A 19,594-nucleotide genomic window follows, 5' to 3' on the forward strand; every position below is an offset into this window, starting at 1 on the left:
CCTCCAGGGAGGGGAGAGGGGCTGGAGATTGAGTTCAATCACCAATTCACCAATGGCCAATGATTTAATCAGTCGTGCCCCTGTACTGAAACCTCCATAAAACCCCAAAGAATGGGGGTTCAGAGAGCTTCCAGGTTGGTTAACATGTGGGGTCTCCTTAGTCTATGTGTTACACCAAGACAAGCACCATCTGTGTGTGTCTGTGCTTATTGTAGATATTAGTACTTGGAAGGTTATTCTGTGCACATTTACTTAATTGGCTGGAATTCTACAGAAGACATGCAGATATTTAAGTTGAACCGTATGAAACTGTTCTTAGTATTAGCAACATTGTATGGTTCAATCTAATACATCTATTTTGTGTCAATATTTGTTATTCCTATTTTGGCTTTTATTAGTATTCTTACCTTCAGTTAGATTGCCTTAATGCATGGGGCTCAATAAATTATTTTCAGTTTTGTGAGACATTTCCCATCCTACACATTCTAAGTATCCCATTTTTTCTGGCCAAATGTGGATGCATACCTAAGAAGTGTTATAAATATCTACTCTTTCTTGCTAGTAAAATCTCTCTATTATTATATTTTCTGATTCAGATGGTTTATCATAAACATCCAGGATGCTATTGAGACTGTTTATAAAGTTACAGTGGTAACTCTTAGAATTGTCATATGTCATTGTCCTAATGAAAAGAAAATGATGAAGTTGTGAATAAGGCAAAAATGATACATTTAATGGTACATGGTACATTAAATGATACAAAAATGGTACATGGAGTTTTTCAGGGTGAAAGTAGGTAAAGGTATCAATTGGAGAATTTGTGAACATTTTGTCCCGTGGTTTTGATTTCCAAGATTGTGCTACAGAACTAGAGTTGTCCTTAAATTTGGAATGTATTCCATATTCTGCCTTCCCACTTTTACCAACATTTTAAAATAATATCCTTAAGTCATAGCCAAAAAATTATTCTATTCTGCAGTCCTGTAATTGATCTTGCTAGATACTTTTAAAATAAAAACCAATAATAGAGCTAATCACAATTGTCCCCTTTTGTGCTGAATTGAATTTTGTTTGGGTTTTAATTCTCACTTGAACTGCTGAGGGAGAACAGACCTGTCACAGAGTAACAATTACCATCTTTCTGACTGAATGCACCTAAGTAGTCTTTGCAGAAATGTTTAAGACCATCCTGTTTGGACACATCATCAGGTTTCCCTGTGGAGGTAGTTCATCACAAATGAATATGTTTTTGTTTGTTTGTCTCTTCTCTTTTTTTCATCTTTAAAAAAAATTTAGTGAATTTATTGGGGTGATATTGGTTAATAAAATTATATAAGTTTCAGGTATACAATTCTATAATACATCACCTGTATAGTGTATTGTGTGTTCACCCTTGTGTTCATTGCAGCATTGTTTACAATAGCCAAGATTTGGAAGCAGCCCAAGTGCCCATCAGTAGATTATTAAAAAAATAAATAAATAAAGCTATGGTACATTTACACCATTAATCTCCGTTTGAAAGTCTGAAATTTTAGACTGCCATGCTTGCCAATCTCATCGCCATAAGACATAAAATTGTCTGGGGCCATAATTTAAGGAAATAGTTGATTGTGGGTGTGGTCTTCTATAACAATGGTTGAAGTGAAAAATGAGATGTAAAATTAAAAGAAAATGTTGATACAGGCTAAACTGGTTTTCAAAATCTTTTTTTGGTGTAACAGGGCCTTAGGTATTGAATGTAGAAAGCTTTGGGGCTTATCTAGACCTAATTTGTTAAGAGATCAGGTTGTTAAAGGATTTTGCTTCCGTCTCTTATACATTTTTTTAGAGTGTTGATCAAGAAACCCTCAAAACTTAGGAGAGATTTGTTTTTGGAGAGAGTGGTCTCTAACTTGTGTTTATGTTTGCTTTTAAGATGGGTGCTCACCCCAACCCCCAGACTCTGTTCTTGGTCAGGGAACCTTTTGCCCTGTGGTTATCAGTATTCATCCTGTATTTTACTTCAGTTTCTATAAACTTTTTTGATAGGGAAAATGAAGTTAAATGGGTGCACCAAATGCTTAAAACGTAGTGCGGAAATTAGTGATGCTTGGAAACATGTGGCTCAACCATGATAAGGCTTATATGCTTGGATGGGAAGATTGAAAACAGTGGTCCACGGCTATCAGGGTATGCAAGAAGGCTCGAGAAACCAGCAATCAAAATCATTATTGGTGCAATAGCTTTTATGCTGAACAATTAGAATGCTCCTGAAACTACCCTTTTCACTTTGAACCAGGGGTTGTAATGAAGAAAGCTCCATATAGAAATAACTACATGCAATAAGAAATAACATTCTATTTTGATTTTCGTTCCAAGAAGCTACCAAAATGTCAGCTAGATATACTTGTAGCATATCACGATGATTTAAAAATAAGGACAGGTGTCTCTTTATTAATTGGGCTTGAGCTAAAGTTTTTCTATCACATATGCTGGCCAGAGACCATGGCTACACTGCTGTTATACAACCGTGATGTTTGGGTTGTATTTTTCTCATATACTTAGAGATTATGTGCAAGAGAAATTTGAAAGAAAGCAAATAAAATAGAGACTCTGGGCAAGTCCTTTGACTACAGTCTGCCAGGGTCAGGGGTAGATGAAATAAAACCAGGTGTGATGCCCCACGGAAAAGAAAGGGTTCACTTCTGGAAGACACGCTTTCTCCTGAGAAAACACTCTTCGTGGCCAGCCCGCTGAGTCACGTGGAAGGAGGGGGCTCTTCTCTTCCCCACATGCCCTCCTCTGATGTCACGAGTCTCCCCCCCGGGAGGCTTAGTTAGCAGTCGCTGGGCATCGCTGGCAAGGAGAAAGAGGGGCGCGCGCAGGGGAGCGGGAGGAAGGGGCCCGGTGGGGCGCGGCCGGCGCACAGCGGGGCGCACAGGGCTGCTTTATAGCTGGGACCCTCCGGGACGGATGGCCGCCCGCTCTTTGGCAGCTGTCTTCATGGACCAGTAGGCAGAAGGAAATCGACGCTGACGAGACACTTGCATCTTGGAAGGGACTGTGATCTGCTGTAGGGAAGAACAGAGCCTCTCAATCCCGAGTGTAAATAAGAGGGAGGGGAGGCCAGAGGCAGGGGACAGGAGGGGAGAGTGTGCTGGGGGAGCAGGAAAAGCATTTTTGGTGGATGGTATGAAGCCAGCCATGGAAACTGCAGCGGAGGAAAATACTGAACAAAGCCAAGAGAGAAAAGGTACCCAGCGCTGACAATAGCCTGTTTAAAGCTTTTCATTGGGGGTGCTTAGAGGGGGAGCCCAGTTTTGTGTGTCTTGTAAAATAGCTCAGAAGGAATCCCTATGGCACGGTCTTGTGTTCGGGTGGTTTTTTCCTGATGTTAAATTAACAGAGCAGCCTTTCTGCAATCCATTCCTGTTCCAAATCTTCCTCCCGAAAGCGGTGTTTCATAGAAGGGTGTCAGCAGCTTGTCACCTTTCGGAGCTCGATCGGGGGAGGCTGTCTCTTTTTTAATTAATGGAATGTCATAACTTCGGTTGTGTTACAGTCCAGGGACATGGGGTGCATTGTTTGCTGCTCATGCTGAGGAGGAACTGGAGGAGCGTGCATACTAAATTCGCTTCACATTCTCTCATTTTCTTATTGAAGACGGCTGCTATTTCTGTGTATCGGGCCCTGGCTGTGACATGTAATAGCCATTTAAGTTGGAGCTTGAGAGAGGGATTCAGCTCTGTTGCCTAGTGCTGATGGAAGGGGTAGGGGTCTTCTGCTATTTATGACTTGGAGATCTGGGAGAGGAAATTAATAATAGTCCTGTTCCTGAAAGGGAATCTTAGAACATATCATGATTTTGACATATGGAATGGTGGGGGGTTTTTTGGGGGGGGGGGCAGAAAGAGGGGGTTTGGGGTAAGAAAGTGGCAAAAAATAGAAGCTAAAATTAATCTTTTCCTAGATAATGACTGATTGCAAGTTTGATACCCCTAGAATCAGCTCAGCTGCTGTTAGGTTAAGGGCATCTCACTGCATGGTAATTGACCTCCCTCCCCCAAAGTTATGGACTGTCAGGCGCGGGACCGATTCTGTAGCCGCACTGGCTCCAATATCAAAAGCCATCGTGTGAATGAAGGTTATTTCTCATGGGCCTGCCGTCTACTGACAGTTACTGAACAGTAGTAATTCTTCATGATGGAGGTTTTACTTATGAATATGCAGGTTGAACTGTGAAATTGCTGATAGTCAACCATTTTACATGACAAAACCTGCAATTCCATGTTTTCAGCTTAACAGCATGCCGGGGTTGAGGCTGCTGGTTTTTACATGAGATTTCTTCTGTATGCAATACTGTAATAACATTACATCCTAAACAGAGCAATTTCATGTTTTCAATTAATTATTTTCAAAGTATGATAAAATATACATAAATGAAAATTGACTTTTAAACATTTTAAATGTATAATTCAGTAGCATTAAGTGCATAGCACTTCAGTTTTGAAACTGGTAGTTAGTTCGATCCTTGCATCAAACCTACTACCCCCTCAAAAAACAAACAATAGCCAAAAGCCCCCAACAACCCTGACTTTTCTTGTTTGTATATATTTTAAATGTGCATGAATGAGCAAACAGCAATAAGAGAATTTATGAAGCAGAGGAGCTGAGATGACAGTTTAAAGATTCATTTCCATGATAATCAAAGATGAAATTAGGGGATATAATAAGTAATGTAGCATTGTTGTGAGGAAGCCTATCCCAGTTGATAACAGGTTTTTCCTGAGACAGATGACACACACTTTTTATTAACAAGGTGCCTGCCAGTGGCAGATAAAAGCATTTTGGTCTCCGCAGAAACATAGCTTTCGTTTTTCTGTCCAAAAGCAAGCAAGGAGCATGGAATGGATATGAAAGCCTCACTCCACAATTGTGTGCCTCATCATCCATCAGTTAGTCCTGTGGACCGCTGTTATTTTATGTCCATTAAATATTATTTAATACCAAGTCCACAGGCTGCCACTGCACCCATTGACCATCTGGGTGTGAAATCTCCTTAGCTATGCTTTTGGAGATAAAATTAGATACCAAAGATCATTTCTGGAGGAACTTTACAAATCACCAAAATTGATGAACACCACCTATTTGTTAAGGAATTCAAAATGCCATGTTAGCTTGAGCTTTGGTCGCATATGTAGTATGTGCTGCAGTAAGAATATGGGACAGGGAGTGTATTTTCACTGCAGTCATGGGGCTTGTGATTGCTATGTGACCCACCTACCATAAATATTGGTCTGGAGGGTAACTTCTCTCCTAATTTTCGTTTAGACAAGCAAGTTCATAACTGCACAAGTCAAAACTCACACAGGTATCATCCTTGTAGTGTCCCCAGTTTGCTTGCCATTGTCCTTCAAGGCACAAAACGATAATTGTACATTTGTGCGTGTTTCTCACGCCAGTATTCAGATTTCATTTTCAATTTATAAAATAAATGTTTACTTCATTGAAATCAACATTGAAAAATCTGACATAATTAGAGACTATATTACATAATTCATGAGCTGGTGTGATTTTTTTTTTCTTTCAAAACTTTCAAGGAAGGGTTTAATTTACCAAATTTAATCCTATATTTTTTGTCGCTTCCCACAGATTTTTATGCACATAATTTCCCCCCCTCTGTTCCTTTCTTTGTTTTTAATAGTACTAGAGGCGATGTCTGTCCCTTAATTTGAGGTATTATTGCCCAGTGGCTGTTACCCAGTAGCTTCTAAATTAATGGCTTTGGGTAATTATTACAGCGGTTATTAAGAATATAAATTAAATTGAGTTTTATAAATTGACCTCAACTTTTCTAGTTGGTGCCACTTCCCGAGAGTTTTGGCAGGACAAAGAAAGCTCTTTCTTTAAACTAAATCATAATGACTTTGTTCCTATTTTAAACAAAAATAATCCAAGCCCTTTTAAAAAAAGAAAGCAAATGTGTTTTCAAAACAGCCTCATAGCTTTTGTCACAGAACACTACCGGATGATCAAAATCCACAAGAAGTATTTAGTAGTTACTCAGGAATTTCATAAGGAAAGCAAGCAGGTTTTCTCAGGCAGATGTAAGAAATGCCAAATTATTACAAATGGCAGTTTTAAAATTGGAAGCATTAAGTTAAATCAAAATGTGAGGAGTGAGTAAGCAGGTTCACTGAAATGGAATAAGTGGAGGAAATGAATTAGAATCAAAGCAAGAAGATTATGAGACAATAATAAAGAATAGAGAGTTAGGTTTCTATTTATTTCTGTGCAGTATTACTTGATGGCAATTAATTTGTGGAAACCAGTGCATCTGGAATTGCTGGGAGTACGGAATCACGGGGTAGAAAAACAATTGAATCAATTGCTCTATTGCGTGGAAACAAATTTAAGTATCTGTAATGAAAATTAATTTTATTACATGTAGGAAATTGGAAGCTCCTAAAGCAATCATAGTCAGGCTAGTTAAGCTCCTATGAATCATTGCTGAAATAAATTCCAGAATTCCAGGCATCAAATTAAGTTCCTAACCACATAGGAAGAAAAATGTAGTAAATTGGAAATAATGTGTAATTTAAAATAAATTACAGAACATAGTCAAAGTAAGAAATGAATTGAAATTGTTGACTTGATTAAAAACTTAACACATGCATTTAAACCTTTTAATCAAATAGATATAATTTCTTAGGTGGTTAGGTTCTTATTTGTTTTTTGTTTTTTTTGCAATATGTGTGCGCTTTTGGACCCTCTTTTTTTTTTTTTTTAGGAAGAATATCACTCCTCTAGAATATGTGACCTGTATGTTTAAAATCCAGGGCAACACATCGAACACATTACACTATTTCTGGTGATCTATGAATTATTTGATTTCAAGATTTTTACTGATGTTCTCTAACTTAATTATATGAATGTGGTACAGAGAATGTTTTAGATGCAGTTTTCCCCTGTAAGAATCTGCCAAGGAGGACATTTGAAGAGAGGGTGTCTGGGGGATAGGCTATAGAGAAAAGTGTGGCTGGCCAGATGGTGCTGGACATATGTGGTAGGTATGATACAGCTTGCTTTTATTTTATTTTTTTAGAAAACTTAAGTGTGGAGAAGATCTCAGTGAGCCATTTGGTGCATCTACTTTTATATCATTATTGCCATTAGCGTACTTTTCAAGACTTGGTCTTGCTATTTCATTAGACAAAGAATTCTGACCCAGTTCTGGAGATTTAGATTTGCTTACCTTGAAATTGAGTGGAAATCTTGAATTCAAATTGTAACGCTAAAAATTATATTTCTCTGTTATTTGGAAGTAGAGGTCGATTTTGAGTAAATAATTTTAATAACATGACTTACTACCCTTGATGTATCCAAAAGCATGTGAAATAGCCAGTTACCCTCATGACATAAATTTCCCATGACTGGGACTAGTGATGAATTGCATTATTCCAAAGACACTCTCTTGCTTTTTTGTCCTTGAAACCAAATGTATATCCATGTGAAATGGTTAGCCAGGAATATGATGGCTGTGGGACAGAGGAAGAAGATGATGGCTTTGGAGAGAGGGAGGCTGCAGTCCCAGCTCACAAATGTACCTAGTTGTTCTTACCTTCATTTATTTATTCATTCATTTAATAATGTTCTACTTTGAACCATTACCCTTCCTCTATCCTCTCAGCTCATATCATAGGAGCAGAAGGATGCTGACTCATTGTAGGGACCATTATGTGTAGTTTAATCTTAGTTTTGACCATAATTTTGCTAATTGGTGGCACGTTCAATAGCAAATGACAATGCCAGAGAGAATTTTGATCCTTAGCCAGCCCAGTGATATTTCTCTTCAAATAACATATAATAAGAGAAAATAATTTCCTGTTTTATAGGCTGATTTAATTAATTGCATTAACTTCTTTATGTATTTCTTACTAGCTATATTCAAATCGAGGTTCAGTACACCTCATCTGTAAAGGGCTAGAGAGTCAATATTTTAGGTGTTGTGAGCCACACAGCCTCTGTTGTGACTACTCAAGTCTACCATTGCAGCCCTAGATAGTATCTGAACAAATGGGTATGGCTGTGTTCCAATACTTCATTTACAGAAGCAGGCGGCCATCGTTCAGGACCTCTGCTATGTTCTGTGGTGTAGTTATGGCTTGCTTTCATATTTTAAACAGTAGCTGAAAATGAAGGATGATGATGTAGCTTTCAGAGACCTTGCCCAGTGAATATAGTCTTTCCAGGCAGCTCAGTCTTTGGCACTCAGTTGCTTCCAGTGATAATTTCCTAGATGCTAGAAAGTTTAGCAGTCTGCAGTTCAGTTATTCAGCCTTACCACTAAATCACATTATCTAAGTAAATGGAAAAAAAAAAAGTGTACAAGGCATTGTTTTGTTTTTCTTCCCTTAATTCCCCATTGTTTGTTTCATACCCACCTTTGGTGATGACCAACTACAGTTGTGTCTATGGCCATCAGTCACCACTGCTGACCTCAAGCCACAACCATAAATAGTATCTCAGATGTCACAGTCTTTTTTGCTTCTTCAAGAACATGGACTGGTCTCCTGCCATCTCTCTCTTCTGCTCTCTCGGGAACATTCGCAGTCTCACTCTCTAAGGCAAGGTCCTAGGTTTGCACGTCTTCCCACTTCTTGCCAGTTGCCCAGAAGTAACATATTCATACGCCACTCAAGCTGGGGCTTCTTGCAATCATGCGACTCCCTTCTAAGTGTTGGGACCCTGTCCTTTTAAACACAATGTATAGTGTTCTTTGAAATTTTATAAATAGTTTTATATTTAACGCCTTTATTTAAGTTTGGCTCAAACACACGAAATAGACATGGTTTTCTTTTCTTTCATATCTTGAGATTCACTCTTGTGCAAAAGCCCTCCCAGAGGCATTGGAAAGTGTCCATCCACTTGCCGCCCCCCCCCATCTGCGGGGGCAGCCGTATGTTTATGCTGCACCCCGGAAAGCACATTAGCAGGGGCAGCCGTGCCATTCACGGCCATAGCCTAGCAGGCTGCGCCTGACCTCCCAAGTCTGGAGACTGCCCCCCCGGGGGGGATGGACCCCATGCAGGCAGTCCCTGAATTCCCCGGCCTGGCTGGTGTGAGGTCACGGCACACTCCTTGGTCCACGGGGTCTCCTTTCCATTCAACCAAATATTTACTCAGCACACATTTTGGGGCACCTGCTGTGTGTTGGGCATAGAGAGGGAAATTTTTTTAAAGGAGAGGGAAATCTTTCAGATCAAAAGTGATAGAGCTACGTGGAATCCTCTTGCTTGAGGTCAGCAGGGAAGGCACACAGCCACTTGACTGGAGGAAATCCGGTCATGGCATAAGACGACAGGGCCTTCTGGTCCTTCCACCAGCCCCACTGAGCCACTTTGCTGTCAGAATATGTAGCACAACCCATGGCTGAGAGAGAATCGCCTGAACAGCAAAGCAAAAATCTAAATCCAGGGAAGAGAGTTAAGAAGATGTAAGAACACTGACAGCTTGGGACCGGAAATATTTCTTTAGGAGGCACAGAAGCATAGTTCACCTCTAGAGGGACTTCAGAAAAACTCTTGTTGAGCCTTCAGAAAAAGAATAGAAAATGGAGTCAAAATGCCGAGGCTCCTCCACCCCTGCTGCATGATCGTGGGCAAGTGACTTGCCATCTCATTGCCCTTGGTTTCTTCACTTGTAACGATGGAAGAAGAATGGCACAGTACCCGTCTCACTGGGTGGCTGTGGCAGATGAGGTACCGGCTGCGCTCTGTGACTTACAGCTGGCAGCACCGCGGACGACAGAAATAGCCGAACACTTTCAGTGTGCGGTTCTGCTTGTCCTAGCATCTTTTTCTTCTTTTTAATGTCTTTAAAAGACACTTTACTTTAACTTGAAACCAAAAAAGGGTTTCTCCAAAACATCACCTAGAAAAGTATGTGTCCACTTCCCAATCAGAAATCACTAGAGAGTTTGCGACTTTGCAAAGACCACAGGGAGTGGTCTTTGTGAGGTTTGGAGTAGACCAAGCCAGGGCATTTGCTGGAATAATCATCTATGTCAATGCTAGAATCATATTTTTTTATCCTGAAATATTTGCAGCACCCCAGAGGACATAACCCCTTATTAGTTTTATGGGGTTCCCAAACAAACTAGCATACTGACCCTTATGTTTTCTTAGGGATTTCAAAATTGTAATTTAACTAATAGTTACCAGCAGCCTACTCTGTGTCAGGCAAATTAGTAGATTTTTTTCTGTCCAATCCTAAGAAGTAGGAAATATATTACCAAATAGGGACTCGAGTCCCCAGGAGACCAGTTGTCACCTTGTGTGTGAGTGAACAGTGGTCCAAGCCCAGCAGCCCTTGGTCTATAAAAGACTGAGAGATCATTGAGTCAGGGTTTAATCCAGAACATTCTAGGCTCTGCAGTACAGAGGTTAAGATGAGGTGACAGAATATTGCAGATGTCAATAGGAGGATGAGAGTTTCACCCAAGATTTAGCAGACTGGGGTAGTGTTTTTTTGCCAGATTTTCAACGCTGGGTCTGGGTACCATTATGGAGAATGAGCCTGTAGTCACCTCTGCTTGTGCAGCTGCAATAATTACGGTACTCTGTGGGTCTGAAAGAGAAATATTATTGTGAGAAGCCAGATTTTTACTATAAATAGTGTCTGCCCAAAATGAGCTTTCTAAGGGGTAGGGTGGGGGAGATGGATAACATAAGGAAAGAAAGACAATTTTGGTGATTTTTGTAAACTTAAATTGAAAAACGGAGGAACAGAGTCCAACATTCTCAATTTATCATGCTGAGTTGATAAGATGGTACTGAAAGATTGCTTTCCAATCGCATATTTTTTAAAGCCCCCTTTCCTTGAACTATATGGTAAAAAAAAATAATTAAAATGCTGATATAGAATCTTTGCTGGAGATAGAGACACTGACTCTTTGCCACCTGAAATTGGCAGTGAACAGCAGAGCTGAAATGGAAATTGGCAGGTACCACTGGATGTACCCAGGCTCAAAGAACCACCAGTACCGTCCCGTGCCAACCCTGGGGGACAGGGCTAACCCCTTGAGCAGTCCAGGTAAATACAGCCTTGGGGTGAATTCTAATAGCAAGTCAACTGTTATCGTTAATATTATTTGTAATGGTTCTTTCAAATTGGTGGTATTTTATGTTTTGCTTGATGCATTAATTTGTTCACAGGGGCATGGATGAAATTGGCCCTTTAAAATTTTTTTAATCATCTTTCTTTTTCTCTCCTCTCCATTCCACCCCATCTTTCGCCTCTTTCGCCTCTTTCTTCTCCCTCTTCCCTCTTTCCTCACCCTCACCTCTTCTTCTCAAAGGAAGTAGTATACAATGAGCTACACTTTTGTTAACCACTTTTGTTTAGCCAATTTTGTTAAAATTTCCAGCGTCTAGACTGATAAGGGGGAGGGAGGTGTCACCCATGTCCACCTTGGGACCAAGAACCAGGACACTCGAGGAGCCTTGGTTCAGAGAGTACTGTGAGTGTCCCCAGATTTCTTCCTGGCCCCACTGCTGTGCACCACTCTGATTTAATGTCAGTCATTGCCTTTGAGACAGGAAAGTCAAAGCTTATGAAATGGGGGTTGGATAACTGTATCCAATCCCATCAGGTAGGTCTGTTGGGTTGGGTTTCCAGTTTCCTTGCTCATGAGGAACACTGGTCTCTCAGAACCGCTAGGTGCTAGGCCTGGGTGAAATGACTGCTAAGGGGTACAAGGGATATTTTTTGGAGTGTTGGAAATGTTTTAAAATTAGATTGTGGTGATGGTTATACAACTCTGTAAATTTACTCAAAACCATTGAATTGTACACTTAAAACAGGTGAATTTTATATGTAAGCTATATCACATTAAAGTTGTTTTTAACCCCTGCCCCAGAGGTACCATTAGGTGTGCACAGTTCAGTAGCACAGAATGAGAGAAGGGTATTTGTTAACATAACAAGAAGGTCCCTAAGTTACTTAGAAACTACTTTTTGAAAGAACGATCTTTATTTTAAGAATGTGTTGGAAGACACCAGGCTAGTTGGAGATCGAGCAAAAAAACTAAAAAAATCTTCCTTAGATTGTGTGGTGAAGAGTAAACATCAATATCTAACTAGAGGAAAGCCCTCTGGCAACTGCTCTTGATGAGTTTTCTCCACTGGTTGAGCAGTTCCCTGTAAAAGCATGGGAAAAATACATGCTTTTAATCCTACAACCGAACACTGGAACACGGGTGTTCTAAGCAGCAGTGGCAGCTGAGGAGAGAAACAGAAGGCTCCAGTTTCTTGTCTGAAACCTTTGGGGCCAAATTTGTTCAGAATTCATAAGAGTTTGGGTTTTTGAAAAGTAGCATGGCACATACACCGCGCGCTACAGGACATCACCAGTGAGGCCTGGGTGCTCCCACAAATCAGACACATTAATCTTTGTGAAGAGCCTACGTCGGGAAAAGGAAGCCTATAAACAGCCTCTGGTCCATTCACATAGGGTTTTGGCATCAAATAAGTGTGTATCAGAACAGGTTTTGTTGCCAGCTGAACTATACCAATAAGTAAATAAATAACCCTTAGGTTGTAGAGTTTTTAGACTTCTGGAATGGTAGGGTGAGAAACTAGAACTCTAATAGTATCAGGTTGCTGGTGATACTTCATGTGTGAATTCCATGAGCAAGCAGGTTCTTGTCTGGGGGGGAGAAACAAAATCACTGAACTCGTTTTCTAGAATCATCTTCTGAGATCCTAAGATGATCTCTACCCACACGTAGTTTTAACTTTTTCTGTGCATTGACTGAAATCGTGACCATTTGTGCCAGGAGCCAGCCGCAGAGACCTTGCATGTAGAGTATAAAAATAGAAAAAAGAATGCGGTGCAGGCTCCGGAGTGAGTGGACTGAACCCAGACATGTGGTCACCTTCCCAGTTGCTTGGAGATATCGTTGGCTTCCAAATCAATGCAGTTGCCGTTCTGTACTTAGATTCCAAACCAGATGGTGGGAGCAAAAAAATAGCGAATTCCATATGGCTCTTGTGTCTTTTTTTTTTTTTTTTGCCGAGTTCTCAGCTTCTTTCTAGTGGGGGAGGGGAAGAGGAGGTTTCGATGCAAGCTGACTGGGAGATCTTGGCCAGAGGAACCCCCCCCCCCCCGCCCGGCAGTCACCTCTCCCCAACCCCCAACTTCCCTATTCCCCATTGGGAAGTCCAGTAGCTCCAGTTTCCTTTGCCTGGATCTTTTCAGCTTTCCTTTTTTGGTGTAACTTCTCAGTAGAATTACATTTTTAGGACTTGGGTAGTTAATCCTTCACTATGTGTTGCTTTTTTCTTATTTTTTCATTTTTTAACTTCTTTGCCCAGGTAATACCCACATCTTCTCTAGGCCTACAGGAAATCAAAGGGTGGATGGCCACATGGGCAGCCCTGTGGGATGCCGCCTCAGGGGCCTGGGCCTGAGATGGCCATCTGAGATGGTGGCCTTAGTGCAAGAAGGAATAGTTAATGTACACCTGCGTTCAATGGACCATTGTGCTTACTGTAGGGAATACTTCAAGCTGTAGTAGATTGTGTTACACAGGCTTCCGAGTATAACATAAGAGAGTTTAGATCCTCTGTTCCAAGTGTGGTCTGTGGACCAGCAAAATTGGCATCACCTGGAATCTTATTACAAAGGCAGAGGCTCAGGCCCGGCCCCAGACCTGCAGAAACAGAATCTGCATTTTAACAATATTTCCAGATGGTTCTTATGCACATTAAAGTTTGAGAAGCACTAATTTAGAATACAGCAGTGGCGACCATTTTCCCTGCAAAGCCAAAAATATTTACTATCTGGCCCTTGACAGAAAATTGCCAGCCTGACTTAGCGCAAATGCATTCTTGGTACACAGCGCAAATACAGTCTACTTAGGGTAGGCAACACCTAAGGATTTTGCTAGTAACTCAGTTTCCTGAAATCATCTCCATTCAAGAGCCCTCACCTTCTTCTCTCCAGGCTCCAGAATTCTTGTTCCCTGGGAGGCAAGGGGGGACTCATTTCTCACAGGCTTTAGACTAAAGCTCAGCTCTTCTACAGAAGGTCCCTTGGCTCTTTCTGGAAGCTCAGCCCCTCTGGCCGCTTTCAGGGCCTTCTCTGAGTGTTCCCATATTAAACCAAGTCCTGTTAAATGGATGTCGTGGAGCTGTTTTCATCTATTGCCCCATTCAGTGTATTTTAACTAGTTTTATTTTCTGTGATATGTAAAAGATTATTTATATTTTATTAAATGTAATATTGGGGGTCATTTCTTTAAGTGATTTTTCAAAGTGTTGGCCTCTAATGCCCTGAATCGGAATCACCAAGGATGCTGGTTAAACATTAGGATGCCCAGGCCCCACCCACCATCTTTGGGGTGGGCCCCAGGAATTGGTATGTTTTAATAGGCTCCCCAGGTGATTCAGATGCACACTAAAGTCTGACCACCACTAGCATATACATAGAGGATCATAACCTTGGTTAAGGAAATAGCTCCTCATTACAACATCTTTGCTAACATGTTATTTTAGTTCAAAATACCTTTCTGAAGAACAACATAAACTTGAAATTCACAGGCAACTTGTATACATGGTTACTATCAAGGTGTCCAAAGCCAAATCACCACATCCTTAGCAGACAGTGCTATTGAATTTGAAGGAAACCCCTCTTGATGTTTTTATATGGTCATTGCCTCTTTGTGTATCTAAAAAAAATGCAAAAATATTCTATTGTAGTGCTATAGGCAAACAGCAGTGTATTAGTTATCTATTGTTGCATAACAGATTAATCTTAAACTTGGAGACTAGAAACAATATATATTATCTCAGTTTCTGCAGGTTGGAAGTCTGGGCTCAGCTTATCTGTCTCTGGGTCTCATCTGAAGGCCCAACCAGGGAATCATCCACTTTCCAGCTCACTCCTGCAGCTGTTGGCAGGACTCAGTTCCTCACAGCCTGTTGTCCTGAGGTCTCAGTTCCTTACTAGCTGCTGGCCCAAGACCTGCCTTGATTCTTTGCCATGTGGGCTTTCCCACAGCTCCTTCATGACATGACAGCTGACTTCATCAGAGAGAGCAAGTGAGTGGGTAAGAGAGAGTGCCAACAAGAAAGAGAATGCTACTTAGCAGGACAGAAGTCACAGTCTTTTGAAATAGTCAGGGAAGCAAGTCAGTAGGTCCAGGCCACAGTCAGGAGAGACATTGCACAAGGGTGTGAATCTCAGGGGGTGGGATCATTGGGGGTATCTTAGAAGGGTGCCTGTCACAAGCTGTATAAACGTATCAAAGTGGAAATGCATCCTGTGTGCCATCGAGCACTGTCTTCTTTCTTCAGCGACAATAGCCCCTTCCCTTCCCTGTCACCAAGTGGGGGGATGTGGATTCTGCAGCCACAGGATATGTTATCCAACCCCACCTAGGTTGGTGTGGCTCCTGCCAATCTTTTGCTGCCAATCTTTAGTTCCCAAAAGGGATTCACAACCTTTTAAAATTACTGGTGTCTTTCGTAAAAATCGAACTTAAAAAGCAGGTCTTTTTTTTTTTCTAACTTTTTTGAGGTATGATTGACACGCATAAGCTGCATATATTTAAAGTGGCCTAGTCGATAAGTTTTGACATATGTGTCTGCCCAAACAAGATGGTGACATGTTCATCAATCCCGAACTGTCCCTGGGTCCCTCTGTAAGCCCTCTTCTTAACTCCCCTCTCCAAGCACCCACTGATTTGCTTTCTGTCTCTCTAGATGGGTTTATATTTTCCAGAATGACCCTTATGAAGATTTGCTCACATAAATTCTCTCACTGTTTCTTGCCAAGAGATTCCCATAAAACGTTGTGTGACACTGACTGCTTAATAGCTCCGAGCTTTGTCTGATTTTCATCCTTCCTTCCTCCGTTGAACACGCCCTGTGCACTTTGAAAGAAAACTCAGGAAGACTCATTCTGCTACCACCCACAGTGGAAGAGTTCAGTTTGCACCCACTTCAGGCCAGCCCACACCCCAGTGCCAGATTAACCTCTCAAAAGCATACCTTGCCTGCTCACAGACCTTCTCTCTCCCCTTACTGCCAGCAAAATGAAGCCCACAGGGTGCAAGCTGGCTTGGAGGCCCCCCACAGGAGGGCCCCACCTGCCTTTCTGGCTCCTACCCCGACTCTGCCCTTGATAAACTCGGCCATACCCTGAACTCCCCCCATGCAACGCTCACCAGGTTGGTCCTGCTCTCCTTCCCCCATATTTTTCCATCTGTCCTAACTGTGGGATCCTACTGTTCTTCAAGGCCTGTCCACACTGGTGCCACCATACACCCTTCCCTTAGCTCCTCATACTAGACCAAGGAAGTATGTCCCTGAGTCATCTCTATTCTGCTTTAATGATTTTTTCTGTGTTTCTGTCCCTCACCTCACTCCAAAGTGTCAGTGCTGGGAAGGGAAAACACCCCCCTGTAGCCCCCACTAGAGTGTCTGGCATACAGCGCCACTTCAACAGACATGGAATTCAGAGCAATCCAGGGAAGCATAGACTCTGTCGCCCAGATGGTCAAGAAGGTTGAGTGCTGCCAAAGTTCATAATGCAGAAAGTTGTCAAGCTTCTTCACCACCTACAGATCTTTCTTAAAATCTGTGCCATCTGAACTCAGAGCTAGCTTCTCCTACTCACCACTGGTTTCCCCGATTCTTTGGTCCCCCACTCTACTACGCTAAGACACACACATGGTCTTGAGGAAAACCAAAGCCAGTACCTACAAAGCCAGGAAGAGGCTAAGAAGTGTCTACTTCTTTACTTGAATTTATTTATTCTCACCGTGTGAATGTACCTTTACTTCAGTGTAATTGCTTATCAGATACTGCTCAGGTCATACTACAAATGTTAAAAGTAAATGAAATTTAAGATTTTTATCTATTTAATAGATTTTAAGACAAGCTTCTTAAAAGGATCTGCTGAAAAGCAATTCCCTTTATATTATTAGAAAACAGGTCCCTTTATACTCTTAAAAGTAATTGAAAAACTCTGAAAACTTTTCCTCGTGGGGGATTTATGCATAAATATTTTCTGAATTAGAAACTATAAATGAAAAATTTATTATGAAATAATGAAATTATTATTTAAAATAATAACAAACCTATAATAAATCTATTGCATGTTAACATAAATAATACTTAGGAAAGGTAAATATTTTCCAAAACAAAAGTTCAGTGAGAAGAGTAGTACTGTTTACATTTTTGCAGATCTCCTTAATATCTAGCTTAATATTAGACAGCTGCAGATATCTGCCTCTACAGTCACTCAAAGGCATCTTGGGGTATCTAGTTTTAATGAAGTATATGAGGAAAATTCAGGGTCTCACAGGCATGTAGTTGGAGAAGGGAGGATTGTTTTAATGGCCTTTTCATATATTTGTGGAACTCTTCCTGGTAATACACCGAACTTCAACAAGTGGTAGTTTCTAAAAGATTATTTGTTATGTGGAATCTGAAACCATATCAATGAACTTTTTATTCTGTGTTCCATGAAAATCTGTTGCTCTACCTTAGCTCTGTATTCGAGAATGATTTTGTATCACACATTGGTCATTTGAAAAATATTGGTTCTCTGAGTTGTGCAGATCTTTCACTATATCATATCAAAAAAGTCTCATTTGTTAATATTACCACCGATTTTATCAAGAAGCCTTGTAAGTATTGGGAAGCTGGCACTTTCCCTATGGCAGGTGCAAGGTTTCCAAAATTGATTGGCAACAGATGCTATCAGTTGTTTTCTTTGAAGTGACAAGCTCTCTTGGATCAGTTTTGAGAAAATTTCTGCCGGATACCTCAGTGTTAGTAACTATAGCTTGTCAGCCATGTTTTCAAGAAAAAGTGGTGTTCTACCTTTTTTTGATCATGCAAGAACTTTGCTTCAAGACATCATAGTTTGGTGCCCAGCAGAAGTGCTTTCTGCATCATTCCCACCTGATTGCACAGTTTTCAAAGGTGTATATTGGGGTTCGGATTTAATAAAATTCGTCGTTTCCCGCACCCAGGAGATGCCCGAGCGAAACTGTTTCGTGTTTCCCTTGGTACTGCGAGCGCGCTGCCCGCCTCCTGCGAGGCCGTCGGAGCTTCACTGTGGAGACGTGAGCACAGCGGTTCAGTGACGGCTTCATGCCGCTGTCAGAAGTGTGGGGCTCGCTGACCCCCGAAAGTCTCAGCATCCCCCAGGCCTCACAGACCCGTCCCTCCTTTGAGAACTCTGTTATCTGCCCTCCTGACTCAGTGTGGGGCTGGTGAGCTGGCAGAATGGAGTCGCGGCCAGGCAGCAGGGAAGAAGCGCACAGTGCTCTCCCCAGACCTGCCTAATTAATAATCTGCATTTTTACAAGCTCACCAGGGAATTTATCTGCACACTTTTCCTGTAAAGAATCAGATAGTAAATATCTGTGGCAACCAGTCAACTCTGCTTTTGTAGCATGAAAATATCCACACACAATCAATGAATGAGTGTGGCTATGTTCCAACAGAACTTCTTTTATGGACACAGAACTTTGAATTTTATATACTTTTCACGTTGTGAAATATTATTATTCTTTGAGGTTTATTTTTTTCCCATCATTTAGAAATGTAGAAAAGCATTCTTGGTTCGCAGCCCATGTGAAGAGCTGTAGCTGTGTATGGCCTGTGGGCCACAGTTTGCTGACCCTGCTCTGTAACACTTGTTCTCCAACCTGGGTCCTCAATGAAATTACATGGGGAGCTTTGTTTTTAAAATAGCGAAACCTCTCATTCCTGAGTCCTACCCCCTACAATTCTGATTTAATTGGTCTGGGGTGAAGTGTGGGCATCGGGGCTTTCACACGGCCTTCAGATAATTCTACTGCCCAGCAAACTTGAGAGCTTCTGCTCTATAATATTTTTTAATCAAAGTAAAGTTTATTTTAAGCTCTTTAAAATTTTTTATTGTTATTATTGTTTATCTCAACCGGGGACATATTCATTGATTTTTAGGGAGGAAGAGAGAGAGAACCATCCACGTATGAGAGAAACATTGATCGGTTGCCTCCTGTACGTGCCCTGACTGGGGACGGAACCAGAAAGGTGGGCATCTGCCCCGATCAGGAATTGAACCTGTGACCTTTTGGTTCACAAGACGACACTCCAACCAGCTGAGCCACACTGGCCAGGGCTTAAGCTTTTTTTTTTTTTTTTTTTAATTGTAGATGTCTCAGACCAGGATTGTACATTGTAACAGAGTGGTGTTTCTTGCCTGTGGCACTACTGACATTTTCCATCCCATCATGTTTGTTTGGGGAGAAGGGGCTGCCCTGTGCACTGGAGGATGCTGAGCAGCATCCCTGGCCCCGCCTACTCCATGCCAACAGCGCCCTCACAGTTGTGATGACTGAAAATGTCTCCCTACACACTGCCCAATGTCCCTGGGGGGCAAAATCGTCCCCAGATGAAAACCACTGATCTAAACCCTGTATAGTTTCTTTATTCACACTATCTCAGGGATTCTCCAACTCAGCATTAGTGACATTTGGGGTCAGATACTTGGGGGGCTGTCCTGTGTACTGTAGGTTTGGCAGCATCCCTGGCCTTTAGTCACTGGAGCC

The 19,594-nt window shown here is 41.4% G+C and overlaps 1 protein-coding gene across 7 annotated transcripts in view; it reads left to right on the forward strand.

Annotated features, from left to right (window-relative positions):
* The window catches only part of GPM6B (glycoprotein M6B), a 128,652-nt gene that overhangs the window by 90,177 nt on the left and 18,881 nt on the right, over positions 1–19,594 (forward strand). For 2 of the 7 annotated variants that reach the window (XM_081125204.1, XM_081125205.1), the window contains exon 1: positions 2,832–3,232. The exons of 3 other annotated variants lie outside the window; for them this stretch is intronic. In XM_081125204.1, the coding sequence (XP_080981330.1) occupies positions 3,172–3,232 (61 nt within the window). In that variant the 5' untranslated portion in view covers positions 2,832–3,171. Of the gene's footprint in view, positions 1–2,741; positions 3,233–10,953; positions 11,074–19,594 lie in introns of those variants that run through there. 2 more of the 7 variants (XM_081125201.1, XM_081125202.1) reach the window with 2 other exon arrangements.

Source organism: Miniopterus schreibersii, assembly GCF_964146895.1.
Source record: "Miniopterus schreibersii genome assembly, chromosome: X".
NCBI lineage: Eukaryota > Metazoa > Chordata > Mammalia > Chiroptera > Miniopteridae > Miniopterus > Miniopterus schreibersii.